General features: G+C 32.9%; 2 protein-coding genes across 2 annotated transcripts in view; both read right to left on the bottom strand.

Annotated features, from left to right (window-relative positions):
- Window positions 1-1,709: 1,709 nt before the first annotated feature.
- Window positions 1,710-5,627, bottom strand: LOC139501473 (uncharacterized). The gene is made up of 2 exons (XM_071290549.1): window positions 3,349-5,627; window positions 1,710-3,176 (listed from the first exon to the last, which is right to left on the bottom strand). Exon 1 carries the CDS (start codon window positions 5,046-5,048, stop codon window positions 3,834-3,836), a length of 1,215 nt encoding a protein of 404 aa, XP_071146650.1. The 5' UTR covers window positions 5,049-5,627; the 3' UTR covers window positions 1,710-3,176; window positions 3,349-3,833.
- An 8,967-nt stretch (window positions 5,628-14,594) lies between these two features.
- LOC139500800 (uncharacterized) overlaps window positions 14,595-27,572 on the bottom strand; it is a 41,796-nt gene continuing 28,818 nt past the window's right edge. Inside the window, exon 3 of the mRNA XM_071289659.1 lies at window positions 14,595-15,383. Coding sequence (XP_071145760.1) covers window positions 15,148-15,383 — 236 coding nt within the window. The 3' untranslated portion in view covers window positions 14,595-15,147. The remainder of the gene's footprint in view (window positions 15,384-27,572) is intronic.

Here is a 27,572-nt window from a genome sequence, read left to right as displayed (position 1 = left end):
TGTCAGTCTGGCAGGTTTTATTTGGCCTTGACCTCCTCATTTTCACTGTTCATTGCTTAAAGTGTTCAGTTTTTGTCCAGCCTGCAACTTTTGTCGCAGAAAGCTGGATATAGGGATAGTGATCCGGCGGCGGCGTTAGCTAACTTCTTAAAAGCTTTATATTTTAGAAGGTGGAAGACCTGGATGCTTCATACTTTGTATATGGATGCCTCATGTTACGAAGTTCCCGTCAGTCACATGTCCAATGTCCTTGACCTCATTTTCATGGTTTAGTGACTACTTGGAAAAAAGTTAAGATTTTTTGTAATGTTAAATTATCTCTTATTATTAGAAAAATGATAACAATATTTGGTATATGCGTACCTTGTAAGGTCATCATGCCCATCAGACAGTTTTCACTTGACCTCGACCTCATTTCATGGATCAATGAACAAGGTTAAGTTTTGGTGGTCAAGTCCATATCTCAGATACTATAAGCAATAGGTCTAGTATATTCGGTGTATGGAATGACTGTAAAGTGTACATGTCCAACTGGCAGGTGTTATCTGACCTTGACCTCATTTTTATGGTTCAGTGGTTATAGTTAAGTTTTTGTGTTTTGATCTGTTTTACTTATACTGTATGCAATAGGTCTACTACATTTAGTGTATGGAATGATTGTAAGGTGTACATGTATAGCTGGCAGGTGTCATCTAACCTTGACATCATTTTCATGGTTCAGTGGTCCAAGTTAAGTTTTTGAGGTGGTTTTTTTTTCAAATACTATATGCAATAGGTTAACTATATTTGGTGTATGGGAATTTTTTATGATCCATATGTCAGTCGCACAGGTTTTATTTTACCTTGAACTCATTTTCATGGTTCAGTGGTTATAGTTAAGTTTTTGTGTTTTGGTCTGTTTTTCTGAAACTATAAGCAATAGGTCAACTATATATATAGTTTGATTAAAACATTTATCGATATTGCCTCTTTGTTGATACTATTAAATTTTTTGTAGCTCGTCCGCTCCCATTTTATATTCGTTATGTAAACAGAAAGTCACAACTGTTTTTTTTTAAAGGGATCACGAAACTTTAATCCTGTTCCATATCAGGCTGATAATTGTGGGCATAAACTCCATTTTGATCAAAATAAATGTTGCAAGTAGCCCTCGGTGTGGGATATCGAGAGGGGGTGATGTTGAGGTTACAAAAAGGGGATGTTGGATAAAGGATTATAAAAATTGGGGTAATTAAAATGAAGGAGACAACGAAGGGGGGATCTGGAGAACAAAAAAAAGAGGAATTTAGGAAAGGCACACACCGAGTCACTCCAACCTCATTCACGTGAATGAAATACAATTCCATCTGTAATGTCGGAATAAGATTTTAGTGTTGTTTACTTTTTTTGGAGGGGGAGGAGTAGCGGGCATTATTGGAAGATCTCCCATCTCCCAAAATATGGATAATTTTATGTCAAGAGTTTTATAATTATCCCTGACAGCTTCAGACATAATAATTTTGTACTTTCTATTTTTTTAAATAAAGAATATACCCTTTTCTAAAATTGAGAATGGAAATGGGGAATGTGTCAGAGACAACAAATCGACCATAGAACAGACAACAACAGAAGGTCACCAATAGGTCTTCAATGCAACGAGAAACTCCCGCACCCGGAGGCGTCCTTCAGCTTGCCCTGAAACAAATATATATATACTAGTTCAGTGATAATGAATGAATGAATATTTTATTTGCGAAAGCATAAATAATATGCTATGGCAATACATAAACAAGTATATACAATGTGACAAAACAACAGATAGCAGAGAACAATACATAATATAATAAAGGTACAATTAATTCACAATACATGATCTAATTTTCCAAGCATATTTTAGATAGTTAGAAATTTTAGTTGTGATTGATTTTGATTTTGCTTGAAGTAAAAGAAAAAGTTTAAAATTATTTGGCCAAGAACAATAATATTTTGGCAAATGTTCTTGTCGCACAGTTCTGTAGGCTGGACATACAAGTACGAAGTGGTATTCATTTTCAATACAAGCCATATTACAGCATTCACATAGACGCATATGTCTAGGAATATTTTTATATCGCCCAAATTCCAAATTCAGTTTCAAAGTACCGCTTCTCAATTTTGTAAGTAAGTTACTATTAATAAAAAAATCTAAATAATTCTCTATTACAAAGTCTGTTTTGAGGTGTTTATAAATACACAGTTTTTCACAATCATTTATTGATGCATAAAAAGTTTGTAAATACTGGTCCTTTATACGAGTTTTTATAACATCTAACTGTATATTTACATAATTCTGTGCAGTCTAAACATAGTTCAAACCAAGATTAAACAATAAATCACGAACACTAGACGCCCAGTTCTTTTTACCATTGTTTGCATCTTCTAATAAAAGTTGATAAACATCATAAACAATAGGTGGCTTATTTACAATAATATGAAGCCAATATTTCAAAATAATTTGTTTTCTTGAGACATACATAGGCAAATGACCTAGTTCACCACATAAAAAACTTGAAGGAACATTTTTACCTAGTTTTAAAACAAATCTACAGAAACGGTTGTGTATTTGCTCTATATCATTTGCACGATGAAAACCCCATATTTCAGATGCATAGTTCAATACGGAACCAACCATACTATCAAACAGTAGACATTCTTGACTTGTGGATAAAAACACATGTTTTAAAGAGTTCAGAAGTGACGAAAGCGCTCTTGATCCCTGTTGAGATAATCTTTTTTGGGTATGTAAGAATTTTCCATTATAATGAAGTAGCATACCCAAATACACGTAAGAGTCCACTATCTGTAGTTCTTTACCTTCATACATGAAACTGAAGTTAGCTGGCTGCCATCCATTTCTAAAAACAACAATTTTGGTTTTGTCTGTATTTACCTCAATGTTCCATTTCTTACAATAGATTGATAGATTATCTAGTAATTTTTGTAACATTTCGGGAGACCTACTAAACAATACAGTGTCGTCAGCGAAAATAATTAAGTATATTAAAAAACCATTGAGTTGTACAACGTCATCACTAGCATTTACGGACATATCTTCTATAATATCATTGATGAAGAACAAAAATAATAAGGAAGACAATGGGTCCCCTTGTTTCACACCAAGTAAATTGTTAATTGCGTCCGAAAGTAAACCACCAGAACTAACTCCAGTGGCGGATGCAGGAATTTTCGAAAGGGGTGTTAGCCCAGGGCAAAGGGGGGGGGGGGTGCAGGGGGGTGCAAAACATATGTCCCGATTCAAATGCATTGATCGGCCAAAATAAAGGGGGGGTGCGGACCCCCGGAACCCCCCCCCCCCTCTGGATCCGCCACTGAACTCGTAGCCAGACAGACGAATAAATAGATTTGATCATATTAACGAATTTGCTACGGACACCATTTTGTAGAAGTTTATATAATAAGATCCGTCTGCTTAGTTTATCAAATGCTTTACGGAAATCCTCAAAGGTACAAAACAGTTTCATTTTATGTTGCAGGACATGTGTAATAATTCCATGGATAACAAAAATTGCATCTATAGTTGAACGGCCTGGTCGGAATCCAAATTGGTTATCAATTAATTTTTCCTCGTCTTCTGACCACGCCAGTAAGCGACTTGTTAATATAGACGTAAATAGTTTAGATAAGACACTTACTAATATAATAGGTCTATAGTTGTTTGGGTCCGTTAAATCACCACTTTTCGGAACTGCAATAACAAGTCCCTCTGTCCAGAGTTCATGAAAAATCCCATTTTCAAATACATTAATAAATAGTGTTTTTAAGATCGGCGCAAAAAATAGTGGACCTGCTGAGAACTATTCACCTATAATTTTGTCGTTACCCGCACTTTTTCCGGATTTCAATTTGTGTATTGCTTTAATAACTTCTTCATCAGTAATTTCAGAATCTAAAAAGTCAACGTGGAATTCACTTATTTGTATATTATTTAGTAAGTCTAATACTTCGTTGCAGATATCTGGTGGGCTGTCCCCAAGAATAGTTTCAAAATGGTTAAACAGTACATCATTGTCTACTACACAGCGTGATTTAGTCTTAGGTTTTATGGTTGACCAAAATTGCTTAGGGTCCGTTTTGGCAGTTGCACATAATTCAATTCCTTTCCGACGCTTAAACCTTGCCCTGGCTTGTCGTTTCGCTTTGTTAAATGAATTTCTGGATGAAATATAGAATTTTCTGTTAATATCTGTCGGATGACGCAGAAAAGTGTTCCTAAATTTTTGAAAGTTCTCTCGTTCATTAGCGCACTTTTCATCAAACCATTCATTGTTTTTACGAATGTTATTCTCATTTTCATTTATCAAAACAGATCTTCCGAAAACTTCAAAAGCACTGTTATAAAGTATTTGAGTTATCTCCCTTACCGAATCATTGACCTTGTCCAAGGTAGAAATATCATTCACTAGTGAAAGCAATCTGTCTTGTTGATTATGTAGTAATTGGATATAATCAGTGTTTTTATTGTTATCCCATTTAATATACGTGTGAACTTTTGGTATATTGTGTGACGGACGATTGTTCGTAAAATCTAGTTCAAAATAAAGTGGCGAGTGGTCTGAGAACTCGTTCAACTGTAACACTTCAAAATTACTAATTAAGTCGTAATCACAAGGAGAAACAAGTAAATAATCATTAACACTTCTTCTGTTAGATGTACAGAAAGTGAAATTACCGTGTTTGTCGTTTCCGAGTCTTCCATTGGCTACCGTGAGACCAGTGTCATAACACAACTGTAAAAGTTTACGACCAAAAGAATTGACGAATTTGTCCATAGAGCACCTATTTGAAATAATGGGGTTTTGCACCTGCTCAACACTCTCAACATATTTATCTAGATTATCATTAGTCAAAAAGTCGTTTGCTTCACCTATACGACTATTCAAATCACCACATACAAATACAGTCCCTTTTTCTTTTAAATCTACAACAATACTTTCAATTACTTCATGAAAATCATGTTCACATATTTGATAAAAATTAGATTTTTCATGAGGAATATACGAGAAACACATATTATAAATATCATTATTTATAGCAAAAAAATCTCTTTTTAGTTTAATGACAACAATTCCATAGTTCAATTCTGTTTCAATAGAAATACCATCACACAAGTAATTTTTACAAAAAAACAGCTATACCTCCTTCATTTCTAGTACCTGTATTTTTACAACGATTAATACAAGAAATGTTAACAAAACCATTAATATTAATTAATTTTTTTTCTTTTAACCAAGTTTCACAAACGAATAAAATATCGTATCTATTAACTAAATTAAGAAAATCGTTATCATCATAAATTGATACAAGTCCATGCACATTCCAACACAGACATTTTAAGTTTTCAAATTGTTCTCTGTGTAATCCCTATGGAGTATATTCTTTCCCACCAACGAAAATCTTGTCCTTTACAAAGTAGGCTTTTACATCTTGGTCACGCAACTGTTTCATGATAGGTAGTTTCTCTTTCCTGCGTTTTTGGATCTCTAGAGGGAGTTGTTCCGAAATTCCGAACTCTAACCCTTTTAGGTATTTTGCTCTTTTTTTGACGTTGTGTCCCTATTCTCAAAAGATGAAAATTTAGCAAGGATTGGACGTCATACCTAACAAATTAAACACAAAAAAATAAAAATAAAAATAATACAAGACTAAAAATGGCCAGAGGCTCCTGACTTGGGACAGGCAAAAATGCGGTGGTGTTAAATATGTTTTTGAGATCTCACCCCCCCCCCCATATACCTCTGGCCAATGCAGAAAAGTAAACGCATAATCATGAGCACGGTAAGATTCAGTTCAATAGAAGTCCGAGTCCGATGTCAGAAGAAGTAACAAAAGAAAATAAACAAAATGACAAAAATTCATAAATAACAACAGACCACTAGCAGTTACTGACATGCCAGCTCCAGAACTCAATTAAACTGATTGAAAGATTATGTCTTCATCATAGGAATATCAGGCAACTCCCGTTAGGGGTCATTATTATACAATCATAAAATATATAAGAGAACATAACACGTGTCATGCCAACAACTAGTTTTTAAATAAATATGTTTAATTCCGATGTAAATACCCTATAAGTGAATCAATATTAAAACCATTATATGTAAACTTTAATGACATGACAACAGTATCTTGACTATATCCCTTCTTAATAAGTCTGTTTAAAGGTTTTATCTTCTAATGTTCCTCGTTGTCGTTTGTTGATGTGATTCATAAGTGTTTCTCGTTCTGTATATATCATATATATATCAGACCGTTGTTTTTCCCGTTTGAATAGTTTTACAGTAGTCATGTTGGGGACAATTTATAACTTACTGTTTTCTATGAACCAAGACTCTGTGTTGAACACAGTACTTTGACCTATAATGCTTTTTATTTAAAAAAAATTTGACTTAGAAGGCGAGCTGACACTTTGGCATTCATACCACATCTTCTTACATCTAGAGAAACGTAAACTAGCTTCACATTTGAAGTTCATTTTTATCTGAAATGCCACCTCACATTCATTCCAAATAATAGAAAATCTGTCTGAGAATGAACAAAGTAATCAGCGATATCAGTGTTGACAACATCCAACCTATTTTAACTATACATTTACCAAATAAACCATACTATAAAAATTAAAAAAACACAGGAACAATTCTACACCTAAATTTTCAAAACTTGTCTCCTAAAGACAGTCGTATCTAATTCCATCAAGCACTGACTCAAATGTCTGCTTCATTTCTGATTAGTTTTCCCAAAATTCATGTTTTTCAGTAAAAAAAAAAAAGAAAAATTGCTGTAAAATTCAACATCAACCTCGCGGGACCAAAATGTAGCATGAGTAATCTGATTGAGATTTGGAGATAGACCACTGCTTGTTCTAGTTGTAAACAGAGACTATGGATGCCAAATATTGAAGCACTATTGGTATCTAAATAGCTAAGTAAATAAAACCAAAAACAGTAAAAAAATTATATATTTCATTTTATCTAGTTAAGAAATGGAGCATTCAATGACTCCAAAAATAAGCCGTATTTGGAAGGAATATGGCCTATTCGTCAACCTTATACAGGGAGGCTGAGAAAAGAACAGCTTTCCTATGTGTTGTTTTTATCTTTGCACCTTTTCTAGGTTGTCAACGAGGATATCACCAAACCCGTAGCCAGTGCATGAAAGTACGAAATTTCCTGTTACAATATTTTTTTATTTATTTTACAATCACGAATAACTCTGTCGACTTCGGTTAATCTATTCTGTCGTTGAGGGCTTTATATGGCATACAGTTATTGCTTTCAGCTATCAAAGGCATATTACTTCAAAAGGCCACAATTGATACGTGTTTTTTTAGCAGGCTTTATTATGCTTTGATCAAAGAGAGGCACATTGCTCAGATGTTATACTAAATGTACATTAACTTTTCAAAGAAGTTTACAAATGTCTTGCGACGATGCAAATACTTGGAAGTAAAAATAAATATCTTTATCAATGAATTCAACATACCAATATCTATTTTATTTAACAGATATATAGAAAATATTTAGTTAACCTGAATGTAAATAAAAAAATAGGGAAATATAAAATTCATGGTTGTAAACAAGGGAAATAACAATTTGCAGAGTAATCCTGCGCCACATCACAAAATTTTGCTTGTGCGTTGTTGTTCTATCTTTTCGGGGTATGGTAATAATTGTGTATATACGGGTTCACACATACACATATGTGTATTATTAAAAGTGAAACAACGAAACGGGACATTTTTCATTTTTAAACATTTGAGGTAAATTGAAAAATGCTCCACGTTGGAGCATTTTTCATTTTTCAATTTTTAAAGGCAAATAGAAAAATGCTCCACGTTGGGAGTATTTTTCATTTTTCAATTTTTTAAGGCAAATTGAATAATGTAATCTCATGAAAATTACAAATTTCAAATCTCATAACGGAAATAATTTTTCAACAGTGACTTCAAGAGATTTTTGTTACATTTATCAAACCAATTAACTTTAAAATTTGTAGAGTATTTTGCAAAATCTATGTTTTCAGCTTAAAATGAAAAATGTTTGGTGTAAATATACACGGTCTCCCATTGTTAAATAGACATAAATCTACAGCTGCCATGCATCCTTTCTTAAATCGTATTTAATTACCATGCGATTAGCAAGCACCTGAGACTGCAGGGTTTTACAGGCTAGCGATACAATAAAGAATGAACTACTGAGACAACTCCGCCACACTAAATTAAAATAATATCATTTTGTTTCTTGTGTGTTTTTTTTCACAACCAATGTTATCATAAAATTGAAAAAGGAAATGGTGAATGTGTCAAAGCGACAACAACCCGACCATGGAGCAGACAACAACCGAAGGCCACCAGTGGGTTTTTAATGTAGCGAGAATTCCCGCACCCGTAAGAGTCCTTCAGCTGGCCCCTAAAAAAATATGTATACTAGTAAAGTGATAATGGACGTCATACTAAACTCCGAATTATACACAAGAAACTAAAATTAAAAATCATACAAGACTAACAAAGGCCAGAGGCTCCAGACTTGGGACAGGCGCAAAATTGCGGCGGGGTTAAACATGTTTATGAGATCTCAACCCTTTCCCTATACCTCTAGCCAATGTAGAAAAGTAAACGCATAACCATACGCACATTCAGTTCAAGAAAAGTCCGAGTCCGATGTCAAAAGATGTAACAAAAGAAAATAAATTAAATGACAATAATACATAAATAACAACAGACTACTAGCAGTTAACTGACATGCCAGCTCCAGACCTCAATTAAACTGATTGAAAGATTATGTCTTCATCATATGAATATCAGGCACAATCCCTCCCGTTAGCGGTTTAGTATCATACTATCATAAAATATATGAGAAGAACATAACCCGTGTCATGCCAACAACTACTTTTTAGAATTAAACTGATTGAAAGATTATGTCTTCATCATAGGAATATCAGGCAACTCCCGTTAGGGGTCATTATTATACAATCATAAAATATATAAGAGAAGAACATAACACGTGTCATGCCAACAACTGGTTTTTAAATAAATATGTTTAATTCCGATGCAAAGACCCTATAAGTGAATCAATATTAAAGCCAAAATATGCAATCTTTAATGACCTGACAACAGTATCGTAGCTATATCCCTTTTTAATAAGTCTATTTAAAGGTTTTGTTAGTTTTTGAGGTGAATACTGACATTTTTGTGCTTTATAAAGAATATTTCCATAAAAATTTGGATGTGAAATACCTGAACGTATACGATGTCTGCGTGTGGAGTTATATTTACGAATTATTTCCTTATATTGGTTATAAAGTTTAGTAAATGTTTTGACCAGTTCGTGATATCGAAAACCCTGGTGTAATAATTTTTCAGTAATACATAAATTTCTCTCGCTAAGATCTAATACGTTGTTACATACACGAGCGAATCGTACAAGTTGAGATATATAAACATCATACGATGGTGACAAGGGAACGTCACCATATAAAAAGGGGTAATTAACAATAGAAAATGAAAAATCATCTCTTTTATCATAAATTTTTGTATTAAGCTTCCCGTTAATGATATAAATATCAAGATCGAGGAAAGGGCAGTGGTCATTGTTAGTATTAGCTTTATTTAAAGTTAGTTCAACAGGATAAATTTCTTTAGTATACATACGGAAGTCGTCATTATTGAGAGCCAATATATCATCCAAATATCTAAAAGTATTGTTAAATTTTTGTATCAAATGTTGTTTTGGTGGGTCTTTGCTAATTTTAGTCATAAATTGTAACTCTCAACAATACAAAAACAGGTCCGCAATAAGTGGTGCACAGTTAGTCCCCATTGGAATTCCAATAACTTGACCATATACGGAATCTCTAAAGCGAACAAAAATGTTATCAAGTAAAAATTCAAGCGCATATATAGTATCAAAGCATGTCCAATTGACATAGTTATTTTGTTTATTGCTACTAAAAAATGACCTAAAAGAGTTTTAACATATGTACTCGCATTCTGACATTTTAAATGCCCAGTTAATTAGGGATGTGAATTGTTTCTTAATAAGAATATGATCATGTCTTTTCCCATGCATCAATGTGTTCACACAGTTAGATCATTATAGGTCTTTTGTTGTTTAATATCTAAACATGTATACCTTTAATACCTGGCATTGTAGTCGCTTGATCTGTTCTAAATCTAATATACGTGATCAAATAGTGTTACTGGTTCTTTGTGCCCTTTTTAAAAGAGTTTCATATTAAAGACCATCTTATAAAACACAGAACTCTTTTAATAATGATGAAGACAATCAATTGAAATTGTGGCTTTTCACTTAATGTATTATCGAACTTTACTTCTCACGTTTTTTGCTGATAACTTCAAATTGCAAACACTTACCATTCATGCTGAAAGATATGTTCAAATACATAGAAAGATGTACGTATCAGCAGAACTATTTTAATTTCATTCTAACAAGTTAACCTATCGAGGTTGACAATAGCATAATGCAAACATTTCTCCACTCGATGCGTGATTGCCTCCAGCTGTGTGAAAAGATGTGGAGGCATTTTCGACGAAATTTGATCAACAGGCATTGATGAGTTGTGATTTCGAATTCATTGTAAATCCATATACTTGTAAATATTATAATATAACAGACATCAGTATGATTATGTTTACAGTTTGGGTTCTTAAATTGTGGTCATGGCTTTTCTGATGGATAAAGGACATTATCCGTCGTCCGATGGTCTGTATCCCTCTCCTCAACTCTTAATCTTACAAATATTACCTATTCATGACATCATTAAATACGTCATTGTATTGGTCGACGATGCTGATATTGGTAGATTATTTAAGTACATAATGACTCCTAGAAACAAACTCGGGCCTGAGGTATAATACTAATTATTTCCTGGAAGAGGTGGTTTTAATTTAGATTTAAAGGAAATACCTCCCAATTGTTCACAAACAATTGAAATGATAACTAAAAGTTGTTGCTTGAATATTTGGAAAATTATTTAGAACAAAGAATATATATTTCTACCTCAGGCATAGATTACCTTAACTGTATTTGGCAAAACTTTTAGGAATTTTGGTCCTCAATGCTCTTCCACTTCGTACTATATTTGGCTTTTTTTTTTTTTTTTTTTTTTTTTTTTTTTTGGATTCGAGCGTCACTGATGAGTCTTTTGTAGACGAAACGCGCGTCTGGTGTATACTAAATTTAGTCCTGGTATCTATGATGAGTTTATTTACAACCACTGGGTCGATGCCACTGCTGCTGGAGATTTATTTCTTCGAGGGTATCACAAGCCAAGTAGTCAGCACTTTTTGTGCTGACATGAATTGTCATTGGTATTGTTTAATTTATAAATTTACTGTTTACAAAATTTTTGAATTTTTTGAAATACTAAGGCTTTTCTACCTCAGGAATAGATTACCTTAGCTGTAGTGGCAAAACTTTTAGGAATTTGATCCTCAATGCTCTTCAACTTTGTTCTTTATTTGGCTTTTTTAACATTTTTGGATTCGAGCGTCACTGATGAGTCGTTAGTAGACGAAACGCGCGTCTGGCGTACTAAATTTAGTCCTGGTATCTATGATGAGTTTATTTACAACCACTGGGTCGATGCCACTGCTGCTGGAGATTTATTTCTCCGAGGGTATCACAAGCCAAGTAGTCAGCACTTTTTGTGCTGACATGAATTGTCATTGATATTGTTTAATTTATAAATTTACTGTTTACAAAATTTTTGAATTTTTTGAAATACTAAGGCTTTTCTACCTCAGGCATATATTACCTTAGCGGTATTTGGCAAAACTTTTAGGAATTTTGGTCCTCAATGCTCTTCAACTTCTTACTTTATTTGGCTTTTTTAACTTTTTTGGATTGGAGCGTGACTGATGAGTCTTTTGTAGACGAAACGCGCGTCTGGCGTATACTAAATTTAGACTTGGTATATCTATGATGAGTTTATTTACAACCACTGCGTCGATGCCACTGCTGGTGGAGATTTATTTCCACGACAGTATCACAAGCCCAGTATTCAGCACTTTTTGTGCTTACATGAATTGTCATTGATATTGTTTAATTTATAAATTTACTGTTTACAAAATGTTTGAATTTTTTGAAATACTAAGGCTTTTCTACCTCAGGCATGGATTACCTTAGCTGTATTTGGCAAAACTTTTAGGAATTTTGGTCCTCAATGCTCTTCAACTTCGTACTTTATTTGGCTTTTTTAACTTTTTTGGATTCGAGCGTCACTAATGAGTCTTTTGTAGAGGAAACGCGCGTCTGGCGTATACTAAATTTAGTCCTGGTATCTATGATGAGTTTATTTACAACCACTGGGTCGATGTCACTGCTGGTGGCGATTTATTTCCCCGAGGGTATCACAAGCCCAATAGTCAGCACTTTTTGTGCTGACATGATTGTCATCGATATTGTTATATTTATAAATTTACTGTTTCCAAAATTTTGAATTTTTGAAATACTAAGGCTTTTCTACCTCAGGCATAGATTACCTTAGCTGTATTTGGCAAAACTTTTAGGAATTTTGGTCCTCAATGCTCTTCAACTTCTTACTTTATTTGGCTTTTTTAACTTTTTTGGATTGGAGCGTCACTGATGAGTCTCTTGTAGACGAAACGCGCGTCTGGCGTATACTAAATTTAGACTTGGTATCTATGATGAGTTTATTTACAACCACTGGGTCGATGCCACTGCTGGTGGAGATTTATTTCCACGACGATATCACAAGCCCAGTAGTCAGCACTTTTTGTGCTTAAGTAAATAAGTAAGTAAATAGATAAGTAGGTAAGCAAGTAACAAAGTTAATAGATAAGTAAGTAAGTAAGTAAATAGGTAAGTAAGTAAATGAGTAAGTAAGTAAATCCGTAAGTAAATAAATAGGTAAGTAAAAAGGTAAGTAAGTAAGTTAGTAAGTAAGCAAATAGGTAAGTAAGTAAGTAAATAGGTAAGTAAGTAAATGAGTAAGTAAGTAAATCCGTAAGTAAGTAAATAGGTAAGTAAAAAGGTAAGTAAGTAACTTAGTAAGTAAGCAAATAGGTAAGTAAGTAAGTAAATAGGTAAGTTAGTAAGTAAATAGGTAAGTAGGTAAGTAAATAGTTAAGTAAGTAAATAGGTAAGTAAGTTAGAAAGTAAGTAAGTAAGTAAATCGTTAAGTAAGTAAATAGGTAAGTAAAAGGGTAAGTAAGTTAGTAAGTAAGTTAATAGGTAAGTAAGTAAGTAAGAAAGTAAGTAAATAGGTAAGTAAGTAAGGAAGTAGGTAAGTAAGTAAGTGAGTTAGTAAATAAGTAAGTAGGTAAATAAAAAGTTTATTAAAGCATCACATATTGATTGGCATCTAATAAAATGTTACAACATGACAAACGTGGATTTGTTGTGTCTTAATTAAATCTGCAGAACAAGGATTGACAAGTGAATAAAACAGTCCATTTGGAAAGCCAAAACAATAAGGTGTTCTATATTGTGAAAAAATTTCGTATGATGTTGCAGTAAGTTGTAACACGAATAAACTACACGGTATTTAACATTGTTCCGAAATGAAGAGAAAAATTATCATTGAGTATTACAGTGTTCTGAAGAGACGACAAAATTACCATTGAATATTACAGTGTTCCGAAGAGAAGACAACATTACCATTGAATATTACAGTGTTCCAAAGAGAAGACAAAATTACCATTGAATATAACAGTGTTCCGAGGAGAAGACAAAATTACCATTGAATATTACATTGACTGATCCTAAGAGAAGACAAAATTACCAATACTATTACAGTGTTCCGAAGAAAAGACAAAATAACCATTAAATATAACAGTGTTCCGAAGAGAAGACAACATTACCATTGAATATTACAGTGTTCCAAAGAGAAGACAAAATTACCATTGAATATAACAGTGTTCCCAAGAGACGACAAAATTACCATTAAATATTACAGTGACTGATCCTAAGAGAAGACAAAAATACCAATACTATTACAGTGTTCCGAAGAAAAGACAAAATAACCATTAAATATAACAGTGTTCCGAAGAGAAGACAACATAACCATTGAATATTACAGTGACTGATCCGAAGAGAAGACAAAATGACCATTGAATATTACAGTGACTGATCCAAAGAGAAGACAAAATAACCATTGAATATTACAGTATTCCGAAGAGAAGACAAAATAACCATTGAATATAACAGTGTTCCGAAGAGAAAACAAAATTACCATTGATTATTACAGTGTTCCGAAGAGAAGACAACATAACCATTGAATATTACAGTGTTTTAAAGGGAAGACAAAATTACCATTGACTATTACAGTGTTCCGAAGAGAAGACAAAATAACCATTGAATATAACAGTGTTCCGAAGAGAAAACAAAATTACCATTGATTATTACAGTGTTCCGAAGAGGAGACAAAATAACCATTGAATATTACAGTGTTCCGAAGAGAAGACAAAATTACCATTGACTATTACAGTGTTCCGAAGAGAAGACAAAAAAACCATTGAATATAACAGTGTTCCGAAGAGAAGACAAAATTACCATTGAATATTAACACGCAACAAGTAAGCGATATACATTTATTGGCAAACATACAAAATTAGTAAAGAAGTAACTTCAAAAAGACTGGATTTTTTGCATTTTTTTTTCACAATTTTTGTTTGTTTTATTATTTTAAAAGTAAAAGAGCATGCATGTTCACAGCAAATCAGCGATATCCATCCCTGGTGAAAATATAAACTTATTCTAATCATATTTGAAGTTAAGCTTTTTTTAATTTTTATTTGAATTAAATGGATTTTTTTTAATTTACAAGTAAAAGAGCACATGCACATAAATTCAGCGATATCTTCTTAATTCTCTTTGACATGGTATTCAAAATTAGTAACTTTATAAGCAAAAGTGCGCATGCACAACAAGTAAGCGATATATACATTCTTAGACAATTTACAAATAATACGATAAGTAGTTTAAAGCATAATTAAATATAAACTTTTTTTCTCATTCTTATTGACATGTTTTTTCCAGTTTATTCAATCAGACTTCAAGATGCATGTACGTGCGTAAATTCCTCAGATATACACAAAAGCCCCTATACAGGTAAGTAATATATTCCGGTTTACAGTACGATTTCACAAATGGAAAACGCACTTGTACGTATAGTTGTACAATGCCACATATAATCAACATAGTTGTTGATAACAATCGAATCTCTATTATCTTTAAGTTTCGGCATACCTCCTGCGTAATTCCAATTAAAATAATGCATGTCTTGTCCATCGTTAAATCGCCATACTGTCGTGTTTTCAACAAGTGTTCCCTGAATGTAAATTGCATAATACCGAGAATAATCTTCTACAAAAAAATAAAAATAATAATATATCAATGTAAGAGTACAAGATGAAATATATATTTATTTGAAGTGGCAATGATTTCTGATTACTTATAAATTTCCTTTTTTAACGTTGAAATTTTTAACAATAAGGAGGGTTTGTCAATTTCCATTCCGCGCTCGGACTATATATCGCTATTTAAAGTTCAGTGAATTGCTTAATCTGGTTACAAAATCCCTGCTGTTAAGGTGATACCTAACACTACAGGGAGATAACTCTTTAAAGTCAGTTAAACGTTTGAATTACGTTGTGTTGTAAAAGGAATATCAAGCTTCTCAATGACCAAAGTTGGTGTTTGTCAAACTGCTATATAACCAGTGTAATTTTTCTGACAAAACGGTTTGTTCAAAATTTTATTTTTTTTATATTTTTGTTAAACATGTTTAAGGGTCAAAGTAAATACTTTGAAAGAATTTTATGAAAATTAAACGAGCCAAATCAATTTTAGTGAAAGTGTTGGGTACCACCTTAAATTTATTCAAAGTAGAAAAATTATATATAATTGATTAATTGTGTTTTCCTATGTTGTGACGTTACACAATATCTTAAGGTAAGAGTAAAGGTTGGTTCCCATTAAAATTGTTCAAACCCGTTGCATTTGTTAGCACCTGTCCTATTTGTTAACTTATGCTATTAAAATAATGCATGATTTTAACAATTTTTATTCTTTTCAATGTGTTTTTCTTTCATTTTTTTTGTCTGTCAGCAATAGGAGGCAACTACCTGCCTCTATGTAATTAACGGCCCTGTTGACAGTCAGCAATAGGAGGCAACTACCTGCCTCTATGTAATTAACCGCCCTGTTCAGCACCACATGTATTTTTATGCCCCACCTACGATAGTAGAGGGGCATTATGTTTTCTGGTCTGTGCCTCCGTTCGTTCGTTCGTCCGTCCGTCTGTGCGTTCGTTCGCTTCAGGTTAAAGTTTTTGATCGAGGTAGTTTTTGATGAAGCTGAAGTCCAATCAACTTGAAACTTGATACACATGTTCCCCATGATATGATCTTTCTAATTTTAATGCCAAATTATAGTTTTGACCCCAATTTCATGGTTCACTGAACATAGAAAATGATAGTGCAAAGTTCAGGTTAAAGTTTTTGGTCAAGGTAGTTTTTGATGAAGTTAAAGTTACATCAACTTGAAACTTAGTACATATGGTCCACTGAACATAGAAAATGATAGTGCGAGTGGGGAATCCGTGTACTATGGACACATTCTTGTCTTTTCTTATAATGGATTTTTTTCACCATATACAGTAATATAGATGTCATTTTCAAATCATTACACTGTACGGGACAAATTATCATTTCATAATCGGCAAATCTATGTTTTACAAGGTAAAAAAACTATTTTTTGGCCAAGTGATAGAAAATTTCAAAATATAATATCATATGTCCCAACATGTAGCTGTTCATATCGGAATATTGCAATGTAATATTCATAAACTACTATGTCATTGTCATGTTATATGTCATTGTCATGTTATATGTCATTTTGATATCATTCAATGATAAAATCAAACTATATATGATTGGCAGTAAAGCATACATGGTAAACTGGTTAAACACGTCATATAAATAAATGAAAATTGAAATGATATGTCTATTCCATTATAACTACGTGAACTTAATTATGCAAGATAAAAATGAGAATGGTAATTGGGAATGTGTCAAAGAGACAACAACCTAACATTAGAACAGACAACAGCAAAAAATCACCAATAAGTCTTCGATTAAGGGAGAAATTAACGCAACAGGAGGACTCCTTCAGCTATAACTTACTGATTGAAAAAGAAAAAGTAAAATTGTTTAAAAAAACAGTTTGAAAAGTTTTTGAAAAGTTTTACACGTCAAAACGAACAGGACATGTCATGAATTATTTTAATCCTTTTTTTTATTAATTCAAACGTTAATCAGATTGAAACATTTAACAGTGACTTAAGTACGCGTTGTTAAACGAAAGATTTAGAATCGTTTCCAAAAACAGATCATTTAAAAGTATGAATCTAATTCAACAGTTTGTTTTCATATTCATGCACGTGAATTACACCTATTCTCTATAGAAGTTGATTTGTTTAGATATTCAATACTATTGTATAATATGTCATATGCATTTAAGGTCAAATAGCGGAAACAATTATGAAACAATGCTTCTTATGGAGAACAATGAGGAAGTTATTTCATAATTGTAACTGCGGTTAAGTAAAGCACTTGATTGTACAATAACAAAAAAAAAACTGTATGAAATAAATGTGACACTTTTAAATGTCATTGACTTCGTGATGATAAAAGTGCACACGATGAAATGTCTGGTCTGTCCTGCTTTTCTGATCACGATAGGATTGGTTTACGAAAGGTACCACATATCTGAGAATAGTTACAGAATAGTGAATAATGGCCAAAACAACAAAATAATAGGCCAACAAAATAAACAATAGATAATATTGGGATCCTAAAATAAAACTTTATAATAAAAGAGATTTTTTTTTTAACTTCGATCATTATAAATTTGTCAAAAAATTAAAGATACATTATTTAAGGAACCAATATCCTCATATCTTAACTTTATTCATGTCCGATTAACCATATTGGACATAACTGCACATCTTATAACAATCCGATACACTATGTATATACATTGATCTTATTATTGTAGAATATGTGTATAGAGTGACGATTTAATCAGTCACGCAATTCTTAACAGATTTTTTTTGTATGTCAATGACCAAGATAAAAAAAATGATTGACGTTGACTCACAAATGTGTTTAACCTTGCCATATTGTTGATGTGAGGGTCTTCAAATGCATGATTTTCTCGCTGCGTTGAAGACCAATTTCTTGGCCTTCGGCTGTTATCTGCACTTTTGTCGGGTTGTTGTCTCTTTGACATATTCCTCATTTCTACTCTCATTTTTTTTGTCAGGAACTCAATGCTTGTTGCTAGTTGCTGTTGGCCTGTGTATAAAAAAAAGTAAAATCACAAAAATACTGATCTCAGAAGAAAATCCAATCGGAAAGTCCATAATCACATGACAAAATCAAATGACAAAATACAGCAAAAACGAATGGACAAGAACTGTCATATTCCTGACTTGGCATTTTAAAATGTAGGAAATGGTGGATTAAACCTGGATTTAAAGCGCTAAACCTCTCACTTTGATGACAGTCTCATCAAATTCCGTTATATTTAAAAAATGATATTATAACATAGACATTCTAATATGACGTGCTTCCTTGTCTTGTTAAAAAAAACAATGCTTGAAATCTAAATAAACTTTGTTTGCACATGCGTACAATGACTACTGCAGAAAAATTAATTTAATCAAATTGGCTTGTACTTTATATATTTCATTATCTTTAAGCACTTGCTAATCCTCAAGTTAAGCACACGTTGTTACTAATTCATTACACTATGACTACGATGTGTAACAATTCGCAATTGACAGGTTTGACCTAGATACAACAGCGTTCATGCTGGCTGTTCAAAACTCTTCCCTCTGAAAAAAAAACACATTTCAAGTCGTTTGTCTGTTAACAAACAAAAAAGGCAAGGTCCATGAAAGAGCACAAACAAACGCTTTACCCTTACACAAATCGGACATAGACATTATCTTAATGCTCATATTCATTATTGAATTAATTGATTCAAGCTAATCTTAGTTTGAACATGGATAGTCATTTTTTTGTGAAATTTTAACAATCACGAATATAATGCCTACCCATGTTAAGACTGCAATAAAGTATAGTTTGTATTCATTATTTCTAAAATAACTCCATACAAAAAAAGACAAAATACCAGTAGTGCAATAAGTTCAATAAAAAACAGACAATACCATTGTCAAAATTAAAATTAGCAAAAAGCCAAAGAACGCTACACATAAAAGAAAACGGAAAACTGAGAAACGCGAACCAATCTAAACCGGAAATGGACTCAGGTACCCCGGAAATAAATTTCAGGTGAAAGAGAATACTGTCAATATACTAGTATTTTTTTTTTTAATAATGCCACTTACATTGTGTTTAATACAGTGCATAAATAACCAAGTAACATCATATGTATGCACGATATTTCGTGCAAAATGATAGATGAATATCCTTTAACTCTACTTTCCGCTATATAGATGATGTTCTTTCACTAAACAATTCAAAATTTGGTGACTATGTGGAACGCATCTATCCAATCGAACTAGAGATAAAGGATACTACAGATACAGTTAAGTCGGCTTCATATCTTGACTTACATCTAGAAATTGACAATGAGGGTCGGTTGAAAACAAAACTTTACGACAAAAGAGATGATTTCAGCTTTCCAATTGTGAACTTTCCATTTCTAAGTAGCAACATTCCAGCAGCACCTGCATACGGGGTATATATCTCCCAATTGATACGATATTCCCGTGCTTGCATTTCCTATCATGATTTTCTTGATAGAGGTTTGCTGCTCACAAGGAAGCTATTAAACCAAGAGTTCCAAATGGTGAAGTTGAAATCATCCCTTCGTAAATTTTACGGACGCCATCACGAGTTGGTTGACCGTTATGGAATAACCGTTTCACAAATGATATCGGATATGTTCCTTACGTCGTAACTACAATCCCCTTCCCTTTCATGAATATGACCTACCGAATTAGACTATTTACCGGATTTGTAATCACTTAAGCAACACGACGGGTGCCACATGTGGAGCAGGATCTGCTTACCCTTCCGGAGCACCTGAGATCACCCCTAGTTTTTGGTGGGGTTCGTGTTGTTTATTCTTTAGTTTTCTATGTTGTGTCGTGTGTACTATTGTTTTTCTGTTTGTCTTTTTTATTTTTAGCCATGGCGTTGTCAGTTTGTTTTAGATTTATGAGTTTGACTGTCCCTTTGGTATCTTTCGTCCCTCTTTTACAAAGTTTGCTTATCACGCAATAACGTAGTCTACTACATTACTCCGCTGTCTGTTAAAAGACTATAACTACTTGACGAAAAACAAATTATTCAATCTGTGAAAAGATTATTTGTGAAGTTTAATCTCAAACAATTACAATCAATTCCATACCAACTTTTGAAAATCTAATGTCCTAAAAATTCTATTATCTGGTTATGCAAATGTATTTGATTTCAATAAATTCAGTACAGAATATAGAATATCTTAAGTCGACAAACTCCCTTGCTTGTAATGGTAAATAAAAGTGCACACTGTCAGGTTCTTTTAATAAGATAATTCTTACATACTTTGTTCCATTCTTAAGTATACAATTTTAATAGTTTGTGTTACCAGAACAGAACTGTGAATTTCGAGTTTTGAACTTGATTAAAAATATAGTTTATTGTTTGAAAAAGTAAAACGTAAATCTTATAATTAAAGGTAAGGAAAAATTTAACCGGTGATTTTGATATAAAGCAGTTACGTCAGGTTTGCACAATGATATTTTTTTGTAAGACCAGTACATAACTGTGAATTCAGTATTATTGGGATTCGAAAACCAAAAAAAAAATTGATTCTAAAACAAATGAACAACTAAGTAAGAATAAACGTATGAAATCAGGCCGTTGGATTTTTCGTTTGAACTTATTTTTTATTTATTTATTTCAAACATTGTCAAAGGCACATTTCTAAAGGCCGTACGGCGGCATATATAGTTAGTGTATACATCTATATCTTTTGGTCTTGCATGTTTTTTCATTTTAGAAATCTAACAAAATCTTCCTTTTCATAATGTTGAACTCGGCCACATTCTTTACGCGCTATTTTAAATCAAGAACCAGTTATTCAGTGGTTGTCGATATTTGATACATTGTGTCTGTTATATTTGCTTCTCATTTATTTAGTTAACAAAGTTGAAATCATCTGTATTTTTTCTTGAGATTGTAAAATATACTGCCATTCTGGTCTCTTTTATAGCTTACTATACTGCAAACTTTTTAAAGACTAGTAACAATATGGGCAAAATCAAGCCCCAGTCTCACTAGACTACGATCGCACCACGCTCACAGCGACCTAAATTAAATTCAAATCGCGTTGAGGTCGCAGTATAAGCGGCATGCAAATGTTAATTTTCGTTTCAATCACGTTGCTATTACGTCCGCATCACGCTTCTACAACGATCCTGCAGCTATTGCATCACGTTCTCACTACGCTTATTCGCCGACCTACGATCATGCTACGGTCATCTTGTCCTCACAACGACACAACACCGATTGATCCGTTTGCAACATGATCTTACCACGCTTCTATAGCACACTCTTATCACGACCATACTAAGGTCACAACACGTTCATATCGCGCTTTTACTACTCTCCCAGCAATGACGTCACTATCGTGTTCCATATAAATAATGTATCATTCCTTCTATTTCTCATTGATACGTAGACTTTTTCGGAAACAACACAGTCATGCAACCAAAATCTACGTAAGGGTAGGTTACGTACAATTATCCACAAGATATGTGTCGGATCGACCAATCCAACCTGAATTAAAACTTATTGCTGGTTCATCAAGATCAAATTAAGATGCTCTAGTGAACGATCAAGGGATGTTGGCACAGAGATGTGTACAGAATGATAGACCTGTTTGAGAGGAAGAACAAGAGGTCAAAATTACATACAGACAAACAAAAGATGGAGAGCTCTGTAAATTGTATATGACAATATTCGTGAGCATGATAGTCGTAGCATGAATGTAGTCGGGTTGTAGGAACAGCGTGATGGGCATACTAAAGTCGTACTATATTCTTGAACAGCGTGGTATAAGCGTGGTATAAACGTGATATAGTGGTAATGGAAGCGTGTTTGGGCATCGACAAGAATGTGATAGTTGTAGTGAGGTTGTAGTCAAGTCCCTGTGACATCGTAGGTGTAGCCCAGTCTCCCCGACTAGTATCGAGCTGTCGCTATGATGGTACATTGATCTTAGTGATCTTACCCCGACCTTACTGCGCGCTCGCTACGCTTTTACTACGTCCTGATTCCGCTATGACTGCTCAACGATTGTTAAGAACAGTTTCAAAGTTGGTCAAGCTCATCACCATCATGAAGACCTAACCACGACCGCACTACGTCCTTACTGCGATCTGCACGATCTGACTTCACACAACGATCGTCAAAACGTTCCTTTTTTAAAGATTGTACCACTATCATGGCCTAGTGGACTGCGGTATAAGGTAGCACTTGAATTATTTGAACATATCTTGACTATGCCATAATGAAATTGATGTGTACTTGTTTAATGTGTTGCCTATATAGCACCAATTTCGGGATATTTTGAGATACGAGCTGTTGAAATTAAAAGCATGACACGCCAAAATTACATATGATCCATAGGGAAAAGGTGGAAGCTTTAAAGTTGCAGATGCTTTACATGATCTAGATTTTCAATTGATTGGTCTACAGATTCAAAAATATACAATTCAAAACTTTACGACAAAACCATTGGTGCAAAGAACCACGGCTCATGAGAGATGAAATAGAGCTGACTGTACACAATCCTTATTCTGTGAAATCAAGTTCATTAAACATAGAATTTGTTTAGTATTTCTGCAAAGGTTATTGAAACTAGACACAACTGGTTTTTAGTTAAAAGCACGGCAGTTACAAGTTTCACATTATTTTTGGGGCCCCTTATTATTATAGAGAATGATTACTCTATTCAGTAATAATCTTGAATTGAGACTTGAAAAGTAACATTTTCACTTAACACAATAACACCACACTTTATTTTTTATATCTATTTCAAAATTGCATTTGATAAAAAAAAAATTCGGAAAGATACACAAACATGACAAAAGCACAACAAAAGAAAAATAATTTTTTTTTCTATCCCTTCGAAATTTGAATTTGATTAAGCGAAAATAATAGTCTATTTATATCATACATGTGTAGTTTCAGTTTCAACTATGATTCTAAATAAAGACTTTACTTTCCTTAAAATTGCGGACGGAATAGAAGACACCTGTTAATTTTCTACACCTGTCAATATAAAGGTTGGAAAAATACTAGAAAGATATAGTTTTTTTTTATTGCGATGAAATAAAAAAGCAAAAATATGTAAATACAGTGTTTTTTTGGACTGCACAATCGGACGTTGTTTTCCTCTTTGTGTCTTTGACTTTGTTCCGTAACATGTAAATGATGCACTGGTGGTTGATTATCCCCTCGGTATCTTCTAACTTTTTACATGATTATAAATCATGCAATAAAATATTCAATTGCACTTTAAAAAATATGACAGCAATTATAAATTAATAAATTATTCGTAACCTTTTTTTACTTTGCTATGTGTATTACTAAGGCCATATATACTTGTGTTTCATTAAAAAAAAAGTATGGTGGAGACAATTCAGTTTTGCTTTAATAAATTTGATACGAAGATCTCCGAAAAGAAGCATTGTGTAATTGTTCATGGATTCTTATTTATTTGGTTAAAATTTTATTGTTTGATGGAGCTACCATTTGAGAGAGGGGAAGAGGGGTCCTGATCCTGAAATCCCGAGATACCGAATTTAAATCCCGACATCCCGAAATTCAAAAAAAGAATTCCCGTATCTCGAAAGGGTTAATCCCTAACTCCCAACATTAAAAACACCCTATCCTGGAGTCCCGATAAAGGTCCTATCCACCCTCAAGTTGAGGAGGGGAGCTTGGATGACATTTGAAAAAAGGCAAGACAGGCTTTTGAACAAACAAAGGCAGGATGAGTAATATGGCATAACAAGCAGGATGACAATTTAGGTAAACAATTTCAGTAAACTAATAAAAATTACAGGTCCGTAAAAAATGAAAAATAAAAAATGCAGGACAATAATGATGATTACAACCATAAAAAAAATGCAGGACAAAATTTAAAATTCTAGCCCTTCCCCCTCTAAAAAGAAATGGAAGTATCCTAAGACTTTTGACTTTTTGTACTTTATTTCATTTCATTTAAGACCTAGGCATTCCCAAGAAAAAAACGAAAGCAGTTACGGTCCTTTCTCTTTCTGTTTCCCACCTTTTCTAACGTCCTGGTTTTCTTTTGGTAAATTTATTTCATTTTGAAATTTCCCTATTATGTCTCATGAATTAATTTATGGAAAATGAGTAACTTTAAATGAAATAAATGATTAAATGAAAAACAAAGGGTGCACAGCTGGTCTTAGCAATAATGTAAAAATTCTGATCATGATATTTTAAAAGCTTGCATATTGCAATATGATTTTAAAACATAGCAATGAATCAGACTATGAGTAAGAGTTATCTTTTCTTAGGTGTTCTGTACCCCCTTAATGTTTACAACGCATCAGTGTTTATTTGTGAAATTTTGGTGAAATTGAATACATAGCAATTTATAAAACAATAACATGATGCAAGAGATGTTCTTTTATGTGTTAAAAAGAACAGGATAAATTGCAAAAACATTTTTAAAAAATGGGAAAAATCTATTCAAATAAATAACAAATAGAGAGTATTGAGGAGCTCAAAAATGATTTTAAGGAATAGAGAACAATTAACTTAAGAAGGACATATGTATATATAGTAGACTGGGAAGCATGTTATTACAGCTTATATCAATCACTTTCCACTTTGCTGGTGCGATTGCTGCCATTAAGTGGCATTAGTTCTTTTAAGAAATCTACAAACTAAGAGTGTCTAAACGTACAAGATTTGTTTCTCTCTCTCTCTTGATTGTCGAAATGAATTAAGAATAGAGAAAATATCTTCGTTAGTATAAGTTACTTAAGTTGCCAGCGGTAGTCAATATTCCAGCGCTCATCCCGATTGAGCATTTTGCAAAATCTACTTTGAAGTATATTAGTTCCCATCTTGAATTTCAATGACATATCATATATTCCACTAGACGATTAGTTCAGCTATTGAGACACCATAATGCATATGAGTAAACGATTATAAAAATTAATTTTGTAATTATAATTAATTCTCCTTTTTAAACTTCAAAAAGTGCAAGCGTAGATCTGCTTATACATGTAATGTTTGAGAAAACATGTGTCATTGAAGAAAAAAAATTAAGTTTAATTTTTAAAATTATTATAATCAAATCTTTGTTTTATTTACGAATATAGCAATATCTATCATTTCAGTTGCTAGTGTTATTCGAAACACTTAGTAGGAACTTGGGTGTAATTCTTTTTTCACTCAATATAAACTAAATAAAACAAAAAACTTCAATACGCTGTCAAATAGCGTCTTTAACAAGATTTCGGTCGATCTTTAAATTGCTTAATTAAAACAGGTTTTGAATACTCGCAAATGCTTTAAAGTTACACCGTACATTATTAGAATTCAGTAAACAGGCACTTCTGGAATGTTTCTACATAACAATTGATTGGATGAGTCTTATGTAGATTAAACACGCGTCGGGTATATTAAATTACAAACAAGAAACCTTTGATAACTAAAAGCATGTCGACAATTTTTATTGTATAATTGTTTATAAGTGTATTTATCTATCCTTATTGTTCTTGCATTTAGTGTACTGTAGTCATGGCATGTAATTGTGTCCTTTCAGTGTTATATTTAAACATTGCCATAAAAGCTCGAGGTTTGGTTAGCCACAAAACTATTTTTTGTCTTATATGTCCCGTCTCAAGTCAGAGAAATGGCAGTTTTAATCCTATAGTCCGATTCTATGTGTGTTACATTATCGGTTGTTTTTTGTTGCACTTTAGTGTTTCTATAATATCATTGTTTACCTGTTATTGTTTGTGTGTTTCCATTGGTTTAGTTTATAACCTAGCTATGATTTCTCCAAATAGATTTATGACTTTCAAACAGTGAGGAACTACTGTTGCCTTTATATCAAAATGAGAAAATGACGGTAGACAGTAGTTCACGTTCGCTGTCCATTGCCTGTTTTGAGTTAATACCAAGCAGACTCTCTTGGAATGCATCTAACGTATTTATTAGAAATCAAGATATTTCAAAACTATTTCAAATTCCAATTTTTTAAGAAGTAATCCACGAAAAAGTGTTGATGACGTCACGTTCGCATGAAGAAGTTTAGTCAATGAGCTGAAACAATTTCATCCAATCACGATGTCTTTCCAAAATTATATGATGTAGCCTACTTTTAAATAACAATTCGATCAACTGCAAAACGTTGTGTTATTGACTTTAATCGAGTACACCGCAGGTACATGGGTATACTCCTATTTTAAAGTCAATAAAAACTGTACAAAGCAATGGTTAAATACAAAACACTTTCACACAGCATCCTTAACAAGATTACGGGGCGATCTTTTCATTCATTTAATTCACCGTTCATTTACGCTCACAATCTGCCTTCGAAATTAAAGAAGCATACGTTGTTGCTAATGTCCTTTATTTCTGTTGAACTAATAGGAGAAATAGCGGTAAAATCGAAATAAAAAGAGAACTAAATTACAGAAATCGCTTAAATTTTACTATTATTCAGTTTATGTACAGCCTTTTCGAAAACAACAATAAAAATATAGGTCAGCGATGAGTAATAAGATATTTCAATTTTAATGCAAAAAATTGCATTTTTTTACACCAAAGGGAGATAATTTGGAGTTTTTTTAATGATATCTTAATTTTTAAAAATCATCTGGTGCCAACACGAATTGATGTAATGAAAATTTAGTGTTTGATTTTTTTCTAAAATTCTTATACCTGCGAGCCTCCTTAAGGCACATATCAAGGGGTAACACGGTTCATTTATCACTATTGACATACACGTGGACTTTTGAAAGTGTATTCTCCGTGTAAAAAAACCTGCCATTTTCAATTAAATGGGCACTAGTTGTCAAATTCATGTTCTCCGATTCCACTCGTTTTGTATTTATAACCATGTTATACAGTTATTCAAATTATAGAATGCAGACAAATAAACAATTTTCCGAGCATGAGAACTACAATATGAAGCTTTGTTTCGTGTGTATTTAAGCCTAATTACCTATCAAATTGACTATCGAATACTGACACTGGTCATATAAGTGATAAAATATCAATAGAAAGCGAAGCGAAACTCATGCAAATGGATTTTTCTAGGTGTGTTTAATTTCAATTTATAGATTAAACATATCTGTTAATCATCGATTTTGAACATATACGAATGACTTTTTAAGGATCGAATCAGTTTCCCGTTGAATGTTGACATTCTTTCCTTTAAATAACGCGCAATGCATGTGTTATGTTATAGATACTAGATATA

The sequence above is a fragment of the Mytilus edulis genome, chromosome 13 (assembly GCF_963676685.1).
Source record: "Mytilus edulis chromosome 13, xbMytEdul2.2, whole genome shotgun sequence".
Taxonomy (NCBI): Eukaryota; Metazoa; Mollusca; class Bivalvia; order Mytilida; family Mytilidae; genus Mytilus; species Mytilus edulis.
This window is presented reverse-complemented; position numbering and strand designations above follow the sequence as displayed.

Excerpts from the sequence above, each read along its gene's own strand:
- LOC139501473 (XM_071290549.1), bottom strand. The coding sequence starts at position 5,048 with ATGTGTTTCTCGTATATTCCTCATGAAAAATCTAATTTTTATCAAATA.